This window comes from Ascidiella aspersa, chromosome 9 (assembly GCF_963924565.1).
Source record: "Ascidiella aspersa chromosome 9, kaAscAspe10.2, whole genome shotgun sequence".
Lineage (NCBI taxonomy): Eukaryota > Metazoa > Chordata > Ascidiacea > Phlebobranchia > Ascidiidae > Ascidiella > Ascidiella aspersa.
The window spans coordinates 16134246-16158603 of record NC_139455.1 but is presented as its reverse complement, the minus strand read 5'-3'; the positions used below and the strand labels follow the sequence as shown (position 1 = coordinate 16158603).

Below are 24358 nucleotides of genomic sequence, written 5' to 3'. Positions count from 1 at the left end.
CTTTTATTCGTTCTAAATATAATTTACAATTGCTGAATAGCTCTGAAATTTGCTGAATAGCTCTGAAACTGCGTTCTATACTTACAAACAAACTATCGTTTATTGAAGAAGTTTCAAGTCAAATGCATTAAGAGCCGTAACAGCGGAGTAGCTCTTTGCTGTTTAACTTAACGTTTCTAATTTTGCAGGCATATATCTAATTATATAGATACCTTAGAAATGGAGCACAGATATAAATTACTGTTATTATCGCTGCCGTTAATTTTAGTTAATATCGCTTTGGCTCAAAATATCGAGTCTCGCAACCCGGCTGTTATGGCGCCACCAAAATCATCCTCTGGAATAGTCTCAAACTTCGGTGCTTCAACCACTGCCGTTATTGTACCGTATGTATTGTTCATAGGCAAAACGTTGAATCTGAAAACGATTTAGACTTATGCGGAGTCGTAGATTAAACTTAAGAGTTCATTCTATAAATTCATTCCCTAAAACAATTTATGCACTGGCACCGTGCATATAATACCGTGGTGATTGTTGGCACGTGTTGTTTAATTTTATATCACTTAATTAATACCACATCAAATTCTATGCCAACGATAATCCTCCCGTAATTCCATTGATAAGAAATGGAAATAAAGTAAAGATCAATTATATATACAATACAATAAAATTATGCGATTTATAAAGCGGTTTAGGAAACCATGTACTACAGCAGGGGTGGGCAACTTTTTCCAGTCGCGGGCCAAAACCAAACTAAAAAAGGTCTCCGTGGGCCATTATATGTTAGCTTTGTATCTTTACGCATCTTATTGTCACCGCAACGTCAGTTGATCAGGGATAAAACTAGGGTGTTTGGAATTTACCCACGATCGAGGAACAAGCTTAACGCAAAGCGCAAACAAATATTTTCTTTTTCGTAGTTGAAATAGCAAGAAAAATATGAGATATCGCTCCATGCCCAGTTTGTAAAATAGGTTGCGGGCCGGATGATTTGCGTTGGCGGGCCGGATCTGGCCCGCGGGCCGTAAGTTGCCTGTACTACAGTGTTTTATGTATTGTCTTTACAAACTGAGATTAATGTAATTTATTTTACTTGGCGATGTTTTGAAAGCTAATTTTAATGTTCAGGTTTGAAGAGCCGTCGTTTTACATTGGCGCTCCTACTTACGGGGTTCGTGTGGCCACGGTACCACCTGGCGCATTCTACAAGTGTTCGGCGAGGAATTCAACTTGCACTCATATAATTCCAACAAGTATGTCTTGACTTCGTTCTTATATTGCGATTACATTGTTTGTACGTTTATCAGGTTGGACGTATTTAATAATTTGTATGGTTGTTGTATCTGTAATTTAGTAGGGCGAAACAATTTTTGATTGAAAAACATATTGCTGTATCGAGAATACATTGATTAAAACAACGCATTGTTATAGAAGACTGTAAGGCAGTAAAGGTTCACGCATAGCGCGAAAAAAAGCGTTTGTTTGGTTCTAAATTTGAGTCTAGTCCACACGAAATCATTTTTGATCACAATCAAAGTGTTCAATATAAACCCTTTTTCATCGTTAATCCGTGGTTTATGGTTTATTGTGAAAGGCCGGCATTTGCTAGGAGTTATGTTCATGTTTACAGGATGCTATCCTTTGATGCAAAGCGCAGTAAAATATATTAGGATATTTTAAGTTGTCAAAACTTCAATAGCATTTTTTGGAACACTATATACGGATCTGTTCATAAGTTTAATGGTGAAAATAACAATAATGAAGCATGTCGCTTTTTATGTCTATTTGGGCCGTTATTTTCACCATTAAATTCAATGGCATAGTTGCATGGTATGCACCGCACCGTCAAGGTGAAAATATTTCCTTCAAAACACAATGTCGTAACTTATGTTTTATTTTTTACCGAATCCTATACTATAAATGTTACCCTTTCAATTCTTCTTCTTTAAATCTTTTCCTCCCCCTTCTCCACTAACCCCCCAATGTTTCTCTATTTTAGCGGTTACTAAACTGGGGTCCGTAGAGCAGTTTCAGAGGGTCCGCACTCCGCAATGAAAATTAGTCTTAAGTTATTAAACATTAGGCTTTAGCGAATGTTTTTAAACATTAGACTATGTTTTGAACATTATTAGTCTTTAATTAAGCTTTAATATTCGTTAATATAGCGTGTTTTATCATGTCTATTGTGACATCATCAAGCATATAATATGCTGTACTGTACCTGCTATAAGCGAATCGTTCGCATTAGACTGCAAAGCGATACACGTTCGGTAAATGAAAATTTAACAATATACCACAGTGATTTTGTCAAAGCAACTAAACATAAGAAGTAAATCAGTTTCTACACCATGACCGTTTAAAAGTATAAATGTTTGTGAACATGTTAAAAAATATTGCGACGCCGCACGCTTAAGACGCGCGCTCGTTTCTCTTATAGAAAAAACACTCAGCATAAAGTTTTAAATCGTAAAAGGGAAGACTTTAATTTGATTTTTAGCTGTGTCTAACGTCAAATATACCCGTCAACCGTTTGGAATATAAATTGCTGCTCAAGCTGCGACAATAAAAGCGATATTTTGCGAATTCTGTCTAATTTTGTCTAAAAGTAAAACAACAAACGCTACATTGAATCGCCTGGTGTGGTACAAAGTATTATTGCTATTGTCTGCATGACTGTAAAAAATCAAATTCAAATATTCGTCTTGTAAGATTAAATTACTCTTTGTACACAGTTTTCCGTACAATGCAAGAAGTATGTAACCAAAAAGCAATGTTGTGTGCTACCAAGCTGCTTCCAACTTAAAGTATCCCATTTGAAAATAAAAATTGCTTAATACATATTACGTTGTAACATGCCCGCTTAAATTTGCTAGCCTCTTAAAAATATGTTTTTCTTGTGGATAAATAAGACTATGAAAGAAGAAAGTGGTATTTCATGTAACCAAAACACGTTGTTACGTATATTCGCAGAAGGCTAAGTAATGTGAAAATATTACTTTTTAATGGCAATGCAGTTTTACTTATTCCTATACGTTGCAGTACGTGGCGCTATACACTTGCAACAAAATGAGGTTTCAATTTTTTTAGGGATTACTGTCCTTTACTAACGTTTAACGTTTGTTTTACTTTAGAGAAAGTCGGAGCAATTGGAATATCTGTTGATACATCTTATAGTGGAAAGGAAGTCATGGTTAGTAGTTAAACGTTACATCTTATACCAACCACAAAACCACGTGCGTAATAATATGTATTTTATCTAACGTTTAAACATTACGTTTAAACAATTTAAAGCATTTACTTTTATGGCCAAACTGTCTTTAAAAATATGTCTAAAAACATTTAACGTCGCATAAAATCCCAATTTGCATTCCTATATCACGAAGAAGAAAATCCCCTATGTTTTCTACTAATGATGACACATTTCCTAAGGTTTGCGGATCGGGATACAGCTATAGGCCTACTTGTCCTAATTCGACGAACACAGATCCTTGGATGTACGGTGCATGTTATCAAGTTAACTCAACAGACGTGTACGAAGTACCTAATCCCTGCGCTGCTGGTAAACATTCTTAATCTTGTTTCACTATACACAGCTTAAATTAGCAAACTGAGCAGGAAGTGCTAAAAAAACATTTCTGAAGTTTCTCCAGAACACGGCTTAACTACAGACAAATCAGCAATCAATATAGCTTTTCACTTATTAAAACACCAAGATTCTTTTAACAAGCCACATTTAGCTTATTTATAGTTTAAGTAAAACTATTTCCACAAATGCATATACATGTAACGTATTCCAATGGTTATAAGTATGTAACTTTTTCATTATACACGCTAAGGCGAATATCACAATAACAGCAAAAGATTGAGACGACCATGATACAGGTCTCTATACGAAGCTGAATTGTGCGTTAACAAAATTATACTGTTAAGCGATGGAGAAATATTGCAAAAGCATAAGAAGAGAGGTGGTGCAGTCTTGTCGATAAGAAATGTAGTTTTATGTATTCGGTTATTTTATTTTATGACTTTTAAACGAGTAGATATAACTTTTTGCTGCGATATGTAAGCAAATAAGTGCAACCCTAATTGGCCACCTGAAATATGCCTTAAGTATAAAACGCCAATTGAATGTAATAGTCCATAAACTCCTTTATGTATTAGCTTCCACTTGCTCGAACACACTGGTTGGCGACATCATGTTCGTCATGGACGAATCGGGAAGCGTGAGACAACAACCCTTTAAAGATGCATTAGCGTGGGTGAACACGGTCACGAATAATTTCAGGTAAATATAGTTAAAATTGTATGTCTTACATAAGCGGCGCGATTGGCGAAGATTATGAGATATGATCCGTTCTAAATAGTTTGTGTTAAAACAACACTTCAGTTGCGAACCAAACGTTGAATTTGTAATGAGATGATGATTTTTTCCGAGATGATTTTTTCCAAATGGTTTGTGTTTAATAAACAATTCAATTGCCAACCAAAGGTTTGTTGCTGTCGAATTTGTTAGCATCAATTACAGGTTTGAAATATGCTTAGATACAGAAATGAAAACAGTGGCATTTCAAGTGCAATGAGACGCACGGACGACGCTCTTGGGCTAAAACGATTTTATCAAAATGTGCTAAGACATTCTTGAAATATAATTAGGTTTGCGCACACCGCTGAAATGTTTTGCATTTAATTAGATAAAGTAGGCAAAATATACAGTTTTGGGTGGGGCCTGGTCACGTGTAATTTTATCGCTAGTTGCAAATGCATTTAGGAAATGTGGAATCTGGCCGACCAACCAAGAAATGTTTACTGAAAATAAGTTTGCGGCTTTTGCAGCAACTTCCATTTTTGTGGTCCCATCGATAAATCTATAACTGTTGAAAAAGAGCCTTGACTTCCAATGAAGCGTTGACTATATTATGTAGGAAAAACCATCCATATTTAAAATCCATTTTTTATGATCTCTCCACCCGTTGTCACAAGTGCAAAACACAAAAAACTGCAAACACAAAGCAAGATTACCGTACAAAAATCGAAGCAATGCAAAGCAAAACGAAACTCATTCTGTAAAGATATACTACAAAATCGTAAACGAACGCCATCCAAAAATATTTGTCCTGTGTCGTGTGTGGTGAGAACTATTTAATCTCGATAGAAGACGTGGTACAGAGAATGGACACGTGGAAAGTGTGCGTAACAAGTGACTCATTGTGCATAGTCTTATAATTGTCGGTTTTAAACTTCCAGTCTTCATTGTTAAAAATCGTTATTTTAATTTAACTGGTATTTAAATGGTTGAAGTGTTGAAAGTTATGTTTTGACTTGGGTAAATACAAATTATTTGCATTGCTTATGCATACTCATCACTTTAATCTATCGATAATGTTAAGAAATGTAAAATAGTTTACATCTGTTCCATCTTGCGAATAATACTGTCCCGTCTCGTGAAACTTAAGTTTATAAAGACGACACACACCTATGATTTTTATAACACCATTTAATAAAAAAGTTGAAATGCTAGAGGAAAACTTGAAAGTGCTAACGAGCTGGAATAACTGAGCTAACAAAGGTAAATCACCTTTCTTTAATTTATACAATGAAACATATGTACACACATATGAGTGTTAACAACTGAGATCTAGCCCTTCTGAAGCAGGTTTTTCACCAACGATTACGGCTTACATATCAATAGTACACTGAAAGCCATTGCAGATTCACCGAATCTGTCGATCATTGATGCTAACTCTATTTTTAAACACATCACATGTTATGAAATTTATTGCTACCGAACGTGTAGCGCCATGTATCAGCGTTCCGGATTGACAAGCGCGGGTCGTCGTATCGCTCTTAAATATCGTCATAGCAATTTTCACTTTTAAATACGACACGGATTTTTGTTACGTTGTACGCCATTTGGTACCGGGATTACGAGTTTGCTTGAATATCACACGAGTGGAACAAATACTCCTATACTACACGCCACACGTCCTAAACATAGCCTACTTTGATTCAGCGTGACCGTAATAATAAAAGTAAAAGTCATCGCCTTTGCAAAGTTTTATGCTCAGTGTTTTTAGAACAGTGTTAACTTATCAAGTGTAAACAGTAAATTTTCGGTTTAGTTTGTTAGTGGTGGTTTTCAAAACAGCTTATAATCACGGCTGCTGAGTCGGAGTCGGATTAGGGAAGAGGGCTCGAGGAGTAGGTTTGTTAAACTACCCGAGTCCCGAGTCCGACGTGCGCATGCGCAGTATCAAATTTTTAAACTGATAAGGCCGCCAACTGGAAATTGTAAAAGTGGAATGGTGGGATATTTTCCAACCATATATTGTGAGTGAACGAATTAAACGACACCCCTATAAGTGGATTGCTGAATATCCATGCTATTTTGGTTACGTAAACTGGCCAAATACAGGCTGTCAGGGCCGGAATCAGGACTCGACAAAATCACACATTCGACCAGAGTCGGACTCGGGTTTATTCTTTTGGCCGGAGTCGGATCCGGGAGTCTTAACCGACTCCCCAACCTTGCTTATAACACACGGCTTTAAAACTTACTATGTGATTATGTTAAATTTCTATTTACCGAGTGTGTATCGCTATAGATAACTCTATGGGTGATATATGTTGAGGGCCGATTACGTTACCACCTCTTTATTAAACCGAAAAAGCGTAATATGCAATAGTGATAAAGACCTCACATCACAATGGATTGTTTCATTATGTTTAACCAGGCAGTAACCAAGTTGATTTCTCAAATAAACGCGCGTATTACAGGTGTAATTTATTACGTAGCAGGTACAACCATATGCATTAGTTCTTTATCAGTTAGAAAATCTTTTAACCTTAGCAACGCCGGGTATTTCATCTTGTAAATAGAAAATTTCATAAAGCGCAACCTTCCAGAGGGCCTAGCCCTATACTATAATGTCAAGGCATAGCTTAAACAAATTTAAACTAAACATATATATATATATGTCATTGTTTTGCAAATGAACAACGAACCTGTGTGTGTTCTACCTTGGTATTTATGTTACAGAAACGGTATTAACGCGGGACAAATTCGCGTCGGACTGGTGAAATTTGGCGAATATGTATATCTCCCGGTGGTTCTTCAAGAGCGCTACTACCACAACCTTAAAGGTATGAAAAAATGCTACCACAAAAAAATTACCCACAGTATCATATGAACTCATTTTGTGTTAGCCAAGAATAACGGAGGTCCATAACCAGGTGTAGGATTCAACCATTTCGCACTGGTTGGCGCGAATCACATCTTAAAATGTAAAATGTTCGCAGAACCGGTTCCTGGCTAACTTTCTCAGAGTAAACCAAATTATCCTAATATAACCTCTTCATGTTGGGTTACCGGTTTTAGGTTTATCTAAATGGACCACCAATTCGCAACTATATAGGGGGACTATAATTATATCTCTTGAATTATTAATAGCCGTACAAAAAATAAGTTGCTCACAAGTCTGTATTAATACTTATAAAAATGTCTTAACTTGTCTGTTAGTTTGAGAAACTACCCACATGCGTTATAGTCTTTTTAATTTCGGATTGATTTATAATTTTCTTATTTCATGGGTTGTTTTTGAACACTACCAACTTTTCAGAGGCTGTTTCTAACATCAAGTACAAGTCTGGTCTTTTGACCAAGACGAACAAAGGCATCAAGCGAGCCGTGAAAGAATTTAAAAGAAACGGTCGTAAGGAAGTTTCGAAACTGATGATCGTTGTCACCGATGGACATTCCAACAGCCACAGTCTTACTCAAAAGGAAGCAGAAAATGCTAGGTGAGTTGAAACATACCTGGTCCAGTTGTATGGAATAACACGCATTTATTTCAGCTGTAAAGTTTGTCATATGTACAAACAATCCGAATAGAACTGCACATTTTTTGGATGCTTGGTCTGGTTTATTCATGTAAATATCTTATTAGGTTTCGTTAAAATATATCATGAGCTGGTATACGTTATAGGCTGCTTCAAATAAAAATGTTCATACACTAATTGTATGTGATGTTTTATCATATACGTGTTGACTCTTCGTTGTTAAACTAAATGTTGCGTTTAATGAAAAAATCTTATAAACCACTGCATAAAACATAAACTATGACATGTTGCGTTTAATTAAGGGTCGTTAAGACTTTTTAATTGCGGCCTCTCCCCTTGACATCCATCTCTATAGGGGATAGGCCATTGCAACGGTGCTTTATGTGTGTGCGTGCAAATTAACACATAGAGGCAATGGTAAATTAGTGGGAAACTTGTTACGCTACGCCCCAGCGCCTTTGCTGTTTACAATACAGGCTCCATGTTTTCCGACCACCGCAAAATGTAAAAAATTAACGTCACATGTTATAAAATTTATATTTACCGAACGCGTAGTGTTAAGTATACATAGTGCAACATGTAAGGCATAAGTAAAAATGTTATGACATTACAAACTATTTTCGCTTTTTTCGGCCCTAAACAAAGATGTTACGCTTTATTTTTTGTTACATTCTATTTACCACATTCTTATTTTATAATCATCAGCTATCACACGGCGCTATTTTATATTTGCGCGGACATGTTACAAAGTAATAAGCAAAAACGAAAGAGCGTGGTTGATTCTTACATTTAGTTTAACCAAGTAAAATTCAGGTAGATGTTTCAAAACATCGTTTTTATGGCAGCGGGTAATTACTCAACATCGCCAGGACAAAGCCTGGACTCCGTCACCAGAATTAAAGTAGTAAATACTCTATAATTAATCTATAGGTTACGCCCGGTATTTAATAGTATTCAAATAAACTAATCGGCAGTGAAGCGGTTTGGGAATATTGTTATGGTCAAAAAACTATTTATGTGAGGGAGACCATGCAGGGATGGCTCGTATACGTTTTTTTCTAATTGTCTAACCCAGTGGTTCTCAACCTTTTATGCTTCGTGGCCCCCTTTGAAAGGCCATCGACCCTCGTGGCCCCCTGCTTAAAAAATACCAAGCACTGTGTTTAAGTCTTTTCACTTGTTTTACTTCTTTACGTTAATAACCAATACAGCCATTAATCAACGAATAAATGCACTTACTTTCTAAAAAATTAACACATAAGTCATTTTAATTTAAACTAACTTAGTGAGTCATTACAAATTTTGTTCTTCGACTTTGCCAAACTATTTTTATATTCGGCTCTGTTTTGTACTGAGCCAAGCGATGTCACTACATTTGTCGAGATGATTACTCGATTTTCGTTTTATTAATGCGTTACTATTAGCCTAAGCTGCACAAACCGCTGAATGTTGGCCTAAAAATGACCCTTTGAATAACCCGGTAGCGTACTTCATGTGATTTAAACGCCCTTAAAGGAAACTGCGAACCGTTGCACCAGGAAATACACACTAGTTGCTCGCCTAACACCATTTGTCGGACACTTTATGGTTAGGCCAAGGGTATCGGCAAGTAATAATTGGCTGCTCGAAAAAAACGCTGACGTCGCACGATACATGACTATCTACAAAGCAGCACAGTAATTGTTTCGCCACAGCAGCAGGTCTTTAACCAACATTGGCGCTCACGAACGACCAATTAGGCGTAACTTTCCGCGGTAAAACGAATAAAAATAATTCAATATTCCACTTTAAACATCCCTACTGACTAGTCAAAGCAGGTGTCAGAAAAATGTGTTACAAAACGGTAAATTTTTAAAATAGTAACACTTTGGTTTTCTCAATATCTAGCTGGAGAGTTATTCCGGTCCCCCCCCCCACCCCCTATTACCGCTCTGTGGCCCCCAGGGGGGCGAGGGCCAGGGTTGAGAAACCCTGGTCTAACCAATTTTTATGAATTAGGCATACGTGTATAAATTTTGCGTAAAGGCCAATCTTCTGCCCAGAAAACATAAATACATAAACAAATCAAAAAAACGGATATGCGCAAAATGTGACTGAACTGAAAGGCACACGAATGTCCGAATGTACTTCGTTACGGGGCATGTTGGGACAAGCTCGTGTTTTCTCGGACAACCTGCTTGTGACGAAAAACACATCCTGTTTGTTTAACAACCTAACAAAATTGAAATGAGATTACCAATGAATTTTAAGAATATACACGTTGATTTACCACATTTGGAACAATTGGGACTGAACACGGCGGACTAGATGTTCATTGTTCATGGGGAATTTTTATTCTTTATCTTAAGGTTTTCATTGGATGCGAATTATATTTCTAGTATGTTTAAACTCTTTTTGATGAAATAATATTAGCCAAAAGGTGTCATGTGTCTTATTTTTATTGATTTTTTTTTGGATTGGGAACATGTAAATTTGACGTCGCAAAGCTACATCGTGATAAAATTAATCTTTAAAATACTTAAAACGCAGTCTTAGAGCGCGTAGAGCGAACAAAATTGCGTTATTTTATTTAAATTGACAAAACTAAATTAATTTATAGGATATGTGACGTATGAGCCACATAAAACAGATTTAATTAAAATATTTCTCCAAACAACAGCATTTATAGTTTAATTTAACACAAACTGCAGAGTTTATGATTCACACAACGCAGGATGCCATAGAATGTACATCGCCTTTGAGATGAATGGATAAAAGTAAAAACGGACAAAAGTTCGAGCGTAGCACGAAAATAAATTGTGTGTTCCTACGCTTGGCTAAAATTATAGTTTAGGTATTTAAGGCCATGACCTGGAGGTCTTGTGATGTAAAAAAAAAGATTAAAATACACCAACTTTCAAAATACAGTGCAAGGTCTGTACGTTTATAATGCGACCCACAACTACATGATAGAAATAAAGTATTTCAAACGTAGCCCGCGGCCCACTATACATGGCTAAAAGGCTCACATTTGTGCCGCGGCGGTTTTCCGACCACTGCCGTAGACAAAAAGAGATATTAAAAAAAAATTTACTCGCCAATTAAAATATTGTCTACAGAATCAGCTCCCATCGACTAAAACAGATAAAATAAAACTGAGAGCGAAAAAGTGTCGTGTCACGTTTTACGAGGACAAATTAAAATTTGTATTAGTCCATCAGGGATGCGCCTGAAAACTTGTTCAATGCGCCTGAAAACTTGTTCAAATTACGCTACGGAAATAAAATTAAAAAACAAAAAAGATTTTTGGGGATTGAAGATATAATTCAATTAATAATCTTAACGCTTACTTTGAAGAAAAATGAGGTTCTTTGTGGTTTTCAGGCACGCAAGATATTTTTTTGCATTATATGTAAACATTTAGAATAAAAAAAATGTTTTGTTTAAACTTGCTTAATTTAACTGCAGGAAGCAAAACATCACGATGGTTGCGGTGGGTGTCGGCAGTAAATTGGACGAAAATGAGCTAGAAGAAATCGCCGGAGAAAAAAATAGAGTACTTCAAGTAACTAACTTCGATCAGCTCGATTCGATTCTCGCCACCCTAACCAAAGTCATTACTGCGTCAGCCACTGTTCGGCTGGAGAGTAAGTGCATATAGCAAAAGGATAGCAAGTGTACTTCCTACTTGACTGTAGAGTGTAGAACACCAAGTCATGATAGTTCTATTTAATCTTATAGCCAATTTAGTGATACGAGTAAACTGCTGTTAACTCTACTTATTTTAGAAGTGATGGGGTGGCCAGCCAAATGCGGCTCTTCTAGGCTTACAAAAAGTTTAATAAAGAGAATTGGGTCGTCAAAGCTTCGCTGTAATTCTTACACTTAGTATTTTGGTCGCAGCGTAAACGTAATGCATTTGCTTGACACAAATGTGCATAGAAATACGCTGTATGTCGCCTAATTTTAACATTTTTAATGTCCAACATTTACAACAAATACAACGGAGCGGAGGTAATTGTGCAAGTGATGAAAAACGAGTAATATTTACTTTTTAGATGTATCATCTCACTGGTTAGCAAAGTAAAAAATGCATCCGCGGTCTCTGACTGGTTAGCCAACCCCTGACTCAGTGAGTAACTTAAAGCGTTGTTTTGGTATATTTTGTTGTTGTTTGTGTGCAGGTAAAGTTTCCAACACAACCTCTCAATTTCTAAACGGACAGTTTGGCCTTTCCATGCACACACCTAAGGTATTTTAACGAATACATAATTAGTTTTCGATATTATATAGACATGTTTGTTGGGATACAGCACCGATCAAGTCAAAACCGCCTCTGTAATTATATCGTCCATGATTCTCGTCGTTCCATTTTATAGATACAATCTATATTAAATTAACATTTTATAAAATTAAGTGGGAATCAAACCTTTAACAAATCACATCTCTATTGGCCATTTAATTCAATATCATAAATCCAGTTTAACAAGTTTCGTTGTTCAGAATTCCAACCCTATCGTGGGGGCTGTCGGCTCGTACGACCGAGCTGGATCTTTCGCCGCTTACCAGTCGCTCGATAAACTGCCGCCACTACTCAAACTTACCGGTCTGGAAACCATACTGAGTCCACAGAACGTCAGTCAACTACGAGATTCCTACCTAGGCAAGTGCTTGCCATTTTATCAATCAACGTAACAGTGAAAAAATAGGTAGAACGCAAATATAAGAAGATGTGTTTGTTTAAATGTGAAGATATTTGACATGGCGAAATCAAAACATTGAGCGTTGTTGGTAAAAGTTAAACAAGCTTTATCCATATGAAGTCACCGTTATAACTCCAAAACCTATATTTTCGTGTTTTTAAATTAATGTTGAAAGGTCCATTGTTTTTTTAGGTTATTCGGTTACTAGTGGCAAGTACCTTGGAAGCTCACGTATGTTTGTTGCCAGTGGAATGCCACGGTACCAATCCAGAGGACAGGTAAACAAAAAATTGTATCCAAACTTAATATTTTAAATTGCAATATGTTTTCAAAGCAATAACGTAAAATACTTGCTTATCAAGACAGACTGAACGTTTCTACTAAAACAAAAAAGCGTCGTAATATGGTATTATCAAATTTTGTTATCCTGAATGTAACTAACATTTTTAACAACTAATATAAATACCTTATTTCTGATGTAGGTTGTTTTTTCACTGGTGGATCAAATTCGAGCTCCGACTTCAAATTTCTTTTCGTTACACCCTAACGGTAAAACATGGCAATTGGGAGCTTACTACGGTCATTCAGTTCTCACAATAGATCTAAACAACGACGCGTACGACGACCTACTCGTTTCTGCCCCCCTTTACAGCGACGTGAAGGGTTACGACCAAGGAAGGGTTTTCGTTTATATAAACGATCCGAAAAATCCCGGCCCGATAAACTGGGTAAAAATGACTTTTTGTTGCCCAAAATTAAACCGACCTGAGAAAATGTTGTACAAAAAAGCTTGTGTTTCTTTAGCTTATGCAAGCCGGCCAAACATGCAGGAAAATAAAACATAAACATTATCCGTTTGGGCAGAGAACATAGCACGCACACAAATATTCACAATTAACTTTTTCACAATTAAAAACCACCATAAGCAATACTTTTCCCTCTCTAGTTATAAATGTTAGTTTAAAAGGTGTTATACTCTTTTTAAATGTGTCTGTAGGTTTGATTAGCATAAATGACCAATGAAACTTTTAGGTTTTACCGAACTACCAAGCGTTGCTACTGTCGGGGTCTAACGCGGTTGCCGCGAGATTTGGAATGAGCATCACTGCAGTTGGTGACGTCGACAAAAACAATTTCATCGATATTGTGATTGGAGCGCCGCTCGAAGCCCTTACGTCAAGCAGCAGCGGAGCCATTTATTTGTATTACGGAAGTGCGCGGGGCCTAAGTGAAAATTATAAACAGGTAAAAACTATCTTTCGGACTATGTTAAAACATCTATCCCTGTGCTGTGATCTGAATAAGAGGCACTATTTTTTATTTTGATTGTTTGCCGTTTGGTTCCATCACTATGTTTTCTACATCTATCCAAGTTTTTCAAGTGAAGTTTGTTCAAGGTATAATATAACAAAAATGTGATTTTGGTTTATTTCAGCGCCTACTTGGAAGCACAGTGGCAGTCGGTCTCGTAAGCTTTGGTTACGCCCTTGTAAAAACTCCAAGCCAGCAAGGCGTGGATGTCAATTCGGACACTTACCCAGACATTGTCGTGTCAGCGCCAGCTAGCGACAAAGTGTACGCGCTTCATTCGAGGCCAATTCTCGATGTGACCGCCTCTGTGACTGTAAACCCGCCCACTGTTAATCTTCTTAATTGCTTGCTTTCCAATGGTTCGTGTGCAGATGTCACGGTCTGCATTAAAGCCGTTCAAAGGGCACAAAACAACCCACCCAAAATAGGTATAAAATCTTGATTTATTGTGTGTTTAGAAACTAAAATCTGTGATTGCTATGATTTTGCTTGTTCGCTTTGTTAGGATTTTTCCTTTCCAAGTTGACATGTTTCATAAAGTACGTATGGATTTGTATAGTTGTAATAATATTTAATTACAATTGACATAAACAATCTGTAGCCTACTTATATGCTATAAACTAACCTTCAAATTTTGTGAAGAAATGTTGACGGTGTTCGACCTGGATAGTCTCGTTACGACGCAAAGCAACAAACGAGTTATTTTCTTCGGAAAAGCAAGGGCAACATCTGTTATGAACGTTACAATGTTTTTGAACTTAACTCTTCAGTGCACTACATACCGTATTACACTTAGCGTAAGTCACCATAACCGTTATTTTTACAAATTGTCCTGAATACATACTGTATTAGTGTTTGGCAAACTATCATATGTGAGAATTTTTGCCGTTTTTGCTGGGCTGCGATCTACTGCAGTAATGGTGTTTCACATGTATTTGAAAGACGCGTGGCTGCCGTGGAATCTTGGGTGTGTAAAACACACACTGTGTATGCCGTGCATTTTTGGGGCACCAGGCAATATCTCATCAAACTGTGCTTTATCCAAGTATAATATGTAAACACAAATTTTCAGGTGTTTTTAAGGTTACCTATACCTGTTGTCGTAGTGGTGTTACGTAGTGAATATCAATATCTTGAAAAAATATTTTGGGCCACAACAAAAAAGGTTGCAGACAACCGTTCTAGCAGTGTTCGGCAAACTTTTTCCACTTTCGGCATACACCAACAGATCTAAACAACTTTGGCGGAACGTCTATAAATTATATGTCGATCGACAATATTTTACGTTATGTGGTTTCGCAGACTGACTAAAATTTTTTAAATTAGTCCTGAAAAAATTTTTGCATCAGCTGATTAAAGAATAGAGTCTTTTAATAGCATTTCACATATGAAACCTGACATTGGTGCATAGTCATTTTTTGCTGAATTTATTTTTCTAAACACAGCTGCCAAGACTAATTATACAATAGAAAAATGCCAATATTATATTTACAATGATATTTTATGGGTTTCCAGCGTACGCCCAATCTCCCTTTCCATTTCGGTGAAAAATTGGAATTCAATTGTTGTATGTTTATACTTCTGGTAGTTCCTAGTAGTTAAATTAGTTAAAAAACTCTTTGATAATTCATCCATATGTAGACCTGTAATTTGATATTGTTTGTTCGCATTTCTTAGAGTGCTTCGTATGCTAATTCACTGGGCGCAAGCATCATCAACTCGTCGTTGAGACTGTTGTACAGCTACCACCTGACCAGCACGCATCTCAATCGAGTACTCTCGCCCATAATTGATCCGCTTGCAGCCAAATTCAAGCAGACTGATTTGCTGTTGACAACTGGTTGCACGGGAGCCGACGGCAAATGCGTTCACGATCTTTCCCTTGCAGCGACAACTTCGTGAGTTTTTCAACTGCTTTGCACTCAAAATTACCTTCTACTACTACAAACAATGTTCGTTATTCTAAAATTAAAAACCTACATTATCAAAATATGTAATATGTCGTGGCACAAAATGTTCCTAACTGGACACATTTAAAAAAATATTGCTTTTAATTTATGTAAACAATTAGCAGTGTTGCCAATGAGTCAGTTTGAAATAACTAAGTCCTTGTCAATCATATGTAGGAAAGCGTAAGTCCAAGTCTTTAAAAAAAAATAACAAGTCGCCCTAGTCAAAGTCCCAGTTAAGTCATTGTAAAAGCAAGTTTTTTTTTTAATTTGTTTGCTGAAATCACCTAATTTCAAGTTAAGTCCCTTGAAAACAGTTACTTAAGTCAATTCATGGACTTCAGTCGTCACAGCACTGAGAATTAGTACTTCAGGATAACGATAAGGGTTCCCTATGCTGATTATCTTGATGTTAAAATAAGGGCGACCCATTATGAGAACTTGTAAAATACTTATACCTATTTTACTATCATCATTTTCTGAAACTTTAACCTTATGACAATACTTCAGGATTCCAATGTCGACCGCGACATACGTGATTGGAGCTACGCCGGCTGTGATGACTTTGAACGTCACAATTAGCAACAAAGGACCAGATCACTCCTTTCACACGAAGATACTAGTTCAGTCGCCCGGCCTAAGGCTTACTCTGGTATAAGACAGAGAAAAGGAACCTCTATGTCTATGCATACCCGTAAACAACTATTGGTATAAAATGCTGGTCGGAGTTTTGAACATTTTTATCGCTTTTAGCAATATAATTTATTTTATTGGTTTTTTATCACATTCATAATATTTTTTCTTGGTTGGGCAATTATGCCTCAACTATAGTAAAACGCTTTTATATTGGTTAAGGTGAGCAGCCCCTGTGTTGTAAAATCATCAATCGAAGGTTTAGGCAGAAGCATCGTCTTGATCAACAAGGTTGCCTCTCTGTTTGAAAACAACTCAAAGGTATTATGTTTGCCTTTATTCAACGTTTTTGTTGTTGTCCGTGCAACGCTCGAATATAGCAACTATATAGTGGCGAAATTTAAGTCAAAGACATCCTTGAGAAAAAAAGAGACATATAATGATTAGGTAAAATTGGACCGGGTTTCAACCTTCCAAAAGTTTCTCAGAAACAAAATTAATTGCTTACAGCTACCATTTATTTTTAAACCTTTCTTTACTGTGCTCATTATTATGTTCTGCCTTTAAAAATAGTCTGAGCAAAATATTTCCTGTTTTTCCTCATCTGCACTTAAAACAAAATATATTTATATCTATAAATATCTTTCAATAATGAATATGTTCCAGGGTTTTCTGATTATTGTTTTCTTTCAGTGCGATATCGTGTTTAAGTTTGCCCTAAACGATTTAGCAGTCTACTCATCGCAGAAGTCCTTGGACATAACTGCTACAATTTACTCGGAGTAAGTTGCCGTTGTTGTTTTTTTGCGAAAAAAGAAGTTGTGTAATATATGCAACCATTCAATATTTTACATGAATATTTTTTTGCAATCTTTTAAGCCTTTTATCTGTTACTACTCATGTTTAGCGAATTTGCATGTTTTTTTGGTCAAGCGGAAACTGTTATTCGAACCTAAAACAAAAGGACGCCGTAAAATAAAAATAAAGTTATCAGCGTATTTCACAGTTTCTGTAATTTTACTATACAGACGTATTTTATTTTTCTGTCTACTCAAGATTCAGCAATTGTGGATAATGTGGCTATTACTAGTGAAAAATCGTTTCATCCATTTATTGTAGGTCCAACTCTTCTTCTGTAGATTCCAATCCTGGAAACAATATTTTCACTTTCACGCGACCTTTAAAATATGATGTCAACCTTGTGATTGGATCGTAAGTAGAGTTTTAGATTATGCTTTAGCATCTGAATTCGAGACATGGCCTGAACAGTCGAACAGCAACGCATTTGTTATCGTTGATTTGCTTAATAGGCTGTCGACACCAAACACGTTGGAATTCAATCACTCAACCTCAACAAACATCATAAACAGCTTAACTGATCCCGTTTTAGGCGGAAACACAACCAACATCATGCACGAATACACGGTAACAATAATTAAGACAATGTATCACAATATTGATCTAACTCTAATATCCATCGAAATGCAATGATTGGCAGGCAGAAATATACGTTGATTTGTTAAGCGAAAGTACAACTGTTGAATTAGAATTTAATATAATGTTTCTATTGGGTTCTTGTTCTGCTTAGATTGATAACAGAGGACCCAACGTGTTATCTTCGGCCTGGCTGAAGTTTACGTGGCCTAACACCACCAAGGATGGCTTTTACCTGTTTTACTTGTATGATTTTCAATGCATAGTAAGTATGGATTGAGCTTAAGTTGGGAATACACAATTTAGAATACTCAAAAGTGCAGTGCGATATTTTCGGTAAATTGTTAAGTGTAAATCTTGTGGTTCATATGTATTCGTTTACCCGTGACTTCCCGATGATAATGAATAATTAATTATTCAATGGTATGGATTTAAAAAATAATTTAAATATACAATGCTGCGAAGTACTTCATTCGGCTTGTCATGATACAAGAGTTATAAATTATTGAATAAAACGAAATTGTAAGGCAGTAATGTTCTTTGGATAAGGCAAACCCTGAGAAAAATCTGTCCGATCTCTCTGGTTTTACTATTATATGAAAATGGCATAGTTCTATAGGCCTATCACCTCATTTTACAGCTGTATTACATGATGCAAATCGGTGGAGCAGAAATTCAGGATTTGTCAATTAACCCCCCTCTAATTTTTTTTAATTCAAGCCGTCTTTTTCCTGTCAATGCGGGATGGCGAACAAGTTAAACCCGATGAACATTCCCACATACAAGCCTCTGTTTCCGTCAAACTTTGCAATACAGTTTCCTCCGAAGGGCCAAGCAGCTTTGCCAACTTTAACGGTAATTAGTTAATTTCAATTTACGACTATAGTAGGATTAAACTAAGACCACAACTTAAAAACTAAAAATCTATTTGTTTGAAGTTAAAAGATAAATATATTCACATATATGAGAGCATCATCAATGTCCTACTTCGATGAAATAGCTCAAAAGCTATCAATGTCCATCATATATATATATAATTGGCCGTTTTTATACAATAATTTGTTTTTTGTCACATGTTGAATAAGTAAGGTATATTAGTTGAATACAATGTTTGCAAACGGGACACGTCAGTTAGGTTACGTTAAAAAAGGAAATAAATGTTGATTTTAGAATTACAGTAACGTCGTTTGCGGGGAAATCACGTGTCAAGTTTTCAACCAATCAGTTTACAGCAAATTGGTTGTTCGAGCATTCTTCAAATTGTGGCTACCGACTTTGGCTCAGGTTAGTTTGTTCTCTAGTGCAGTGCTTTTCAACCGGGTGTCTCGTACACCCCAGGGTGTACCATCATTTTTTAAGGGTGTCCCATTTTGATGGGGTGTACAGGGGTGTACAAGATAACGCATGACAATACGAGGATGACTAGTCATCTGATAGCAATTGCGTTACTTCTCACTGACCATTGTGAGGTAATATTCCTACAATATTTTATTATCGTGCGACCAGTTTGACCTGTAGTAACCTGTTGTATGACGCGACTTTGTACCCATTCGACATAAACGAGGTTAAAGTAAGCATCTACAGTTTTTCCTGTACTGTATACGTTTAAGGTTTGCCAGCACAAAATAGTATCTTAAGAATACCTGAAGTAAACGTTTGTGACCCCTTAGTTGAGCAAAATATGTTTGCAAATTGCAACAATGGCTTGAGTCAAATTTTCAAAACCTGCAACTGAATGTTTTGTGGTGCGCGTCATAAACCAAAACACGCCGCGGTCACATATTTTGGTTCCGCGGGCCTCATTTAAAAAAGTAACTTGGGCTACTCAACCAGTAAATTTATTGAACTACGATTATATTTGGTTAAAAAGGCAGAGTTAAAAACTATACTGAATTTCTGCTTTTGTTGAAATTAAAACCAAGAAAAATTATATTAAGGATATTTGATACGCTTATAAGAGGAGCACTCAAAACAAGACTTCTGCCTAGGCTTGCACAACTGACTGAAAAAATTCAACAGCAACGCTCGCATTAATGATTGATGAAATTTTGTATTTGTATAAAAATATGCTCTGCTAATCCTTATCCAATGAAACATGATCACACATATGTGACGCGAGGTCGTGAGTTCGAACCTCACTGCAGGCTAGTTGTTTTTCTAGTCTGCCCTGCTTGCATCATTGATCGACAGATTCGGTGAAGAGTCTGCAATGGCTTTTCGGCTTATCCTTATTACGATTAATATAACTACTGATTCGGTGTATTGCGTGGACTGAGGTGTATACGTTTTGAGTAAAGGTAAAAAGGGTGTACCATTCCAAAAATGGTTGACAAGCACTGCTCTAAGTCTAGTGTATACACATAATACAAAGTGACAATTAGGCTTAGTCGGATGTAAGGTACTGCCCGCGACTTTTATGACTTTAACAATTGAAGCAAAAGACCTGCCCTTTGCTTTGTTAACTGAGTCACGATTGGGCTCAGTGTTGAAACAATTATACAAAGCTATCACAGCACCGTTACTATCTGTAGTCTGTTCGTAACTTTGCCTTCAATAAAGGGTATAAGTTATTTTGCATAGTTATAAATTTTTCCGTTATATTGTGGGCGATATTGTGCCTATACACAGACAAAATATTTGTTTAAATTTCGACACACTTCATTGTTACGTCGTATCCAAAGCATGTTTAAATGAAGGACTTTGGTTACAAAGCGATATAAACCAGGCTAAAACATTATTCTTAATTGACCATGCATACTTGTCCTATGGGTTCGTTATATTTCCGTTAATTTTCTGTAAAAACCCTGTTCCGCAAATTTTTCTGTAAAAACCCTGTAATATATTTGTGTGTTGTGAACAGCCAAGCGTCAAGACTGCGATGACAAGCTTCTTTCACCTCAATGCTTCAACCTCGCCTATTGTGCCAGCCGTCAATGCAAAGACTTTTCAGGTAGGCTATACGGTATTGCTTGTTTGTAATTACGCTATATGCTATTATATGTCCAAATTGGTCGCGTTAATATTTGTGTAACCGACTTTTGACTTCTTTTTCAGGAGTTGGGCACAAAATATGATATTATCAACCGTAAAATTTCTATAACCGAGTTTAATAGAACAATAATGTAAAAATAGAAACAAGGGATCCTATACCAGTGAGTATTATGTTTTTGTCCTTTTTGGGAAAACTTATTCAGCTAAAAGACTCTATGAAAACAATAGCTTGTTACACAGTATGAACTGATAAAAATGGTGGAGTTTGTGTTTAATAAGACTTCGAATGCCATCGCGGACATTTAACCAAAATACTTAAGTCAACTAAAGTCAAGTCGTTTAAAAACAGCGAATCAGGTTTACTAAAGCCAAGTCACCGAATTTGGTGTATTTTCGTTTGCGAATAACGATAGAGAATCAATCGACTACAAGGCTACAAAGAAGAATATTTTAAACAATCCTACGTATGACAGGCAGTTTTGAAACTAAAACAAAGTTTCACATTTGTTTTTAAAACAGTATTGGATTTATGGGCAATGTATTTTTCTCGCATTATGATATTGGAAACCAACACAGATTTCTAAACATGCAACTAAACTCACCGGAAATAGCTTTGAACTACGGAATAGGGAATAATCATTACTAGCCATCATTAGATTGTTCTTCGCGCTAGCGGGTTTTCCTCCCATGAATTCAAAGTACTTTATTTATCAGACATCAACCTTGGTAACGAGTTGGAATGTCGCCACGCAATCAAAAGTAAAAAACAATACCAACATCGGAGCCATCATAGGAGCAGTGCTTGGTGGAGTTGCTCTTCTTGCTATTGTTACCCTGGCAATGTGGAAGGTACTTTTTATGTTTTATTATAAAAGCCTTTTATTACCTCAGGCTATCTATGGAAAGGTAATAACAATGCAACATAACAATTTGATAATGGATGGCGCGGTTAAAAGTTTTAACTTAGCAATTTGTTTTGGAATATACCGTTGAAATTTGGTGACCTGCTATTGACGTCGCCTTTAACACAAATTGTTTGTTTACTTGGTAAAGAATAATCTCCGTACAACAAAAATGAGCTATGTGTGTTAATTGTAGCATATTGATCAATCGGTAAAATTGAGCTGCAAACTCAAAAATATGAAATGCTTAAAATAATTTTACACTATATGTTCTTAAACATTGATGTGTTTAGATAACGCGTATAATAAATTGTTGCAAAGTTGTAGGACGTCGTAGCCAGCATTGAGGATGGGGCGTTGCATTGATATGACAGCTTTAGTATTGCAGAAAGAGACCATACCGCATCTATAACAGGAGATGGGCTTATATTAACGTTTTCATTGTGTGTTACACTCGTGTGTTTAGGCAAACACTGTTGGAGGTTTCCTGTAATTACTTTTTTATTAAGGGCCTTTCGAATATACCGAAAAGCTGGGGTAAGAGACCTGATTTTAAATTTTTGCTGACTTACTTTATCTTTCTTTCAGCTCGGATTTTTCAACAGCAAGTACCAGGATAAGCTGCAAGAGGCGAAAGCGGCCAACGATAATGCTGTGGAGCCTGGGCCGATGGAAGACATGGGCGCTGACGTCACTCGAAGTACAGTAGACGAGTAGACCTCGTCGCTCAATAACGGTTAAAAACCGATTTAACTTTTAAAATTATCACTAAAATTCAATAAAAAGGTTGTTCTCCGGTTAATATTGACATTGCGCGGACTCCTTTGAAATCCTTTCACTTTAAGAACCACTGGTCTATAACATTTGACTATATATAGGCCTTTTAATCAACCGATTTAAAACTAGATTTACTAATGAAATTTATATTGAATGGCTATAGGATTGTGATATTTTTGTCGTTGGTAAAGGATAGTAAACTTACATGAGCAATACACTACAACATGAGCATTAAACCACCTTCCCTAATCGAAATATAACTTTTTTGGGTAAAACCAGTTACCTGATCTGATGAACTAAGGCAATTTTACTTTCGGCTGCGTTTTATAATCTGACATCCGTTACTTCGGCTGCGTTATGTGACTAATATTTTTTTTTTTTATAATATATAAGGCGCATTAATAACTATAAGTATTATCTTTAGATGCAGGCCTGTATTTTTTTATTACAACAGGTAAATCGATACGAATCCCGCTATGCAGCAAAATAAAAATTAATTTAGTTCTTCCGACTATAAGACAGCCACTCCACTAAAATAGAAATAAACTGAATTTGACATTGCAGCTATATAAACAGAGTGCCAGTTCGCTTTAAGTTCACAATCTTAAGCTTGTGTATGACACGTATCCAGCATTCTCTATACTAGAGATGGCGAACCGTTTCATCGTGCGGGTCACAAACACGACCTTAACCCTTACAAAAAGCACAAGTGGGTCATATATTTGTTTATATGTTAATTTTACGCGAAACTTTGCTGCTTTAAGTGTTATTGTCTGTGTCAATTTCAAGGTTTTTGGATGATTTCTATGAAATATACCTGGATCGCCACCCTTTTAAAGGATTGCGACCCTTTACGATAAACAATATGCTTTTAGTTAACTGCTTTTCTGCACGAATAAGCATTTTTGCAGGACAGTGGTTCGCCATTCCTGCTCTTTAATATCCGATATTATTTTACTTTAAATCTTTAAAACGAGGTATAGTCAAAAATATGCTCACCTAATTGTGCATTATATTTTATGCTATGTTTCCACGTGTCGATGTACTGTGCTTTATTATTGGATTTCTCGATTGTTCTTCGCAAGGGTTCGTGCTTGGTCTGGTTTTTTGTCTGGGGAGCCAAAATGCGCGAATTTGTTCTTTTATGTATTTCCGCATTATTTTATGTATATTCATCGCAAAGAAAACTTTTTTTCGCAAAAATGTATAAAAAATAGCTCTATTGAGTTGCACAAAAATTGTTTTGTTTGTTTGGCATATAATTCGCTCGTAATTTTGTGGGGGAAATTTATGACTGTTCGCTCAATTTTATGAAAGATCAATTTTTTCGAATAACTAATCCAACCTATGTCTGGTTTGTTTATTGGAAAGGGGGCTGTGATTCTAATAGCCTTCCTAATTTTACTCCGCATATGTTATTGAAGCCCAATGAGCGACATCTTGCTTGCATTATAATTTTTTTATCAAAACTTGACTAAAATATTTTTCAGTTAATAAAATAATCCATTTTTCTCTGTGGAGAGTAAAGTTATATTGTATTTTCGTTTTTTTTCCCTACATTTGTGATTTTTTTTACTTCATTTCCTTAAGTTTTTATTGTAGCCTACCATTGCAATACCCTTTTTTAGGGTTTCCAAATGTTTTTTCATGGTTCAATATTTTAAAATTTTCACGCTACAACTTGACGAATTTCCCTGTAAAAAGTGATCCATAAAAAAAATAGACAGCGAGAGTGTGTGATTGAATATCTTGCCAGGGGGAATGGCCCGTATTACATTTTCCAGGGGTATTGTGCGGTGCTAGTTTGTCAGTTTAAGTGTTTCGTGTACTTCTATTATTCCTA

General features: G+C 36.2%; 1 protein-coding gene across 1 annotated transcript; it reads left to right on the top strand.

The window, feature by feature from the left end:
- Positions 1-146: 146 nt before the first annotated feature.
- LOC146133246 (integrin alpha-M-like) lies at positions 147-24358 on the top strand. Its single transcript, XM_083397695.1, has 27 exons — positions 147-386; positions 1129-1253; positions 3132-3190; positions 3430-3559; positions 4162-4285; positions 7037-7140; positions 7617-7797; positions 11284-11462; positions 12000-12067; positions 12319-12478; positions 12711-12796; positions 13001-13246; positions 13551-13763; positions 13954-14257; positions 14472-14626; positions 15507-15727; positions 16289-16430; positions 16634-16732; positions 17105-17193; positions 17531-17623; positions 17722-17836; positions 18000-18110; positions 18566-18700; positions 19016-19129; positions 20706-20795; positions 21551-21685; positions 22327-24358. The coding sequence occupies exons 1-27, from the start codon at positions 220-222 to the stop codon at positions 22453-22455; spliced, it is 3774 nt and encodes a 1257-aa protein (XP_083253821.1). The 5' UTR covers positions 147-219; the 3' UTR covers positions 22456-24358.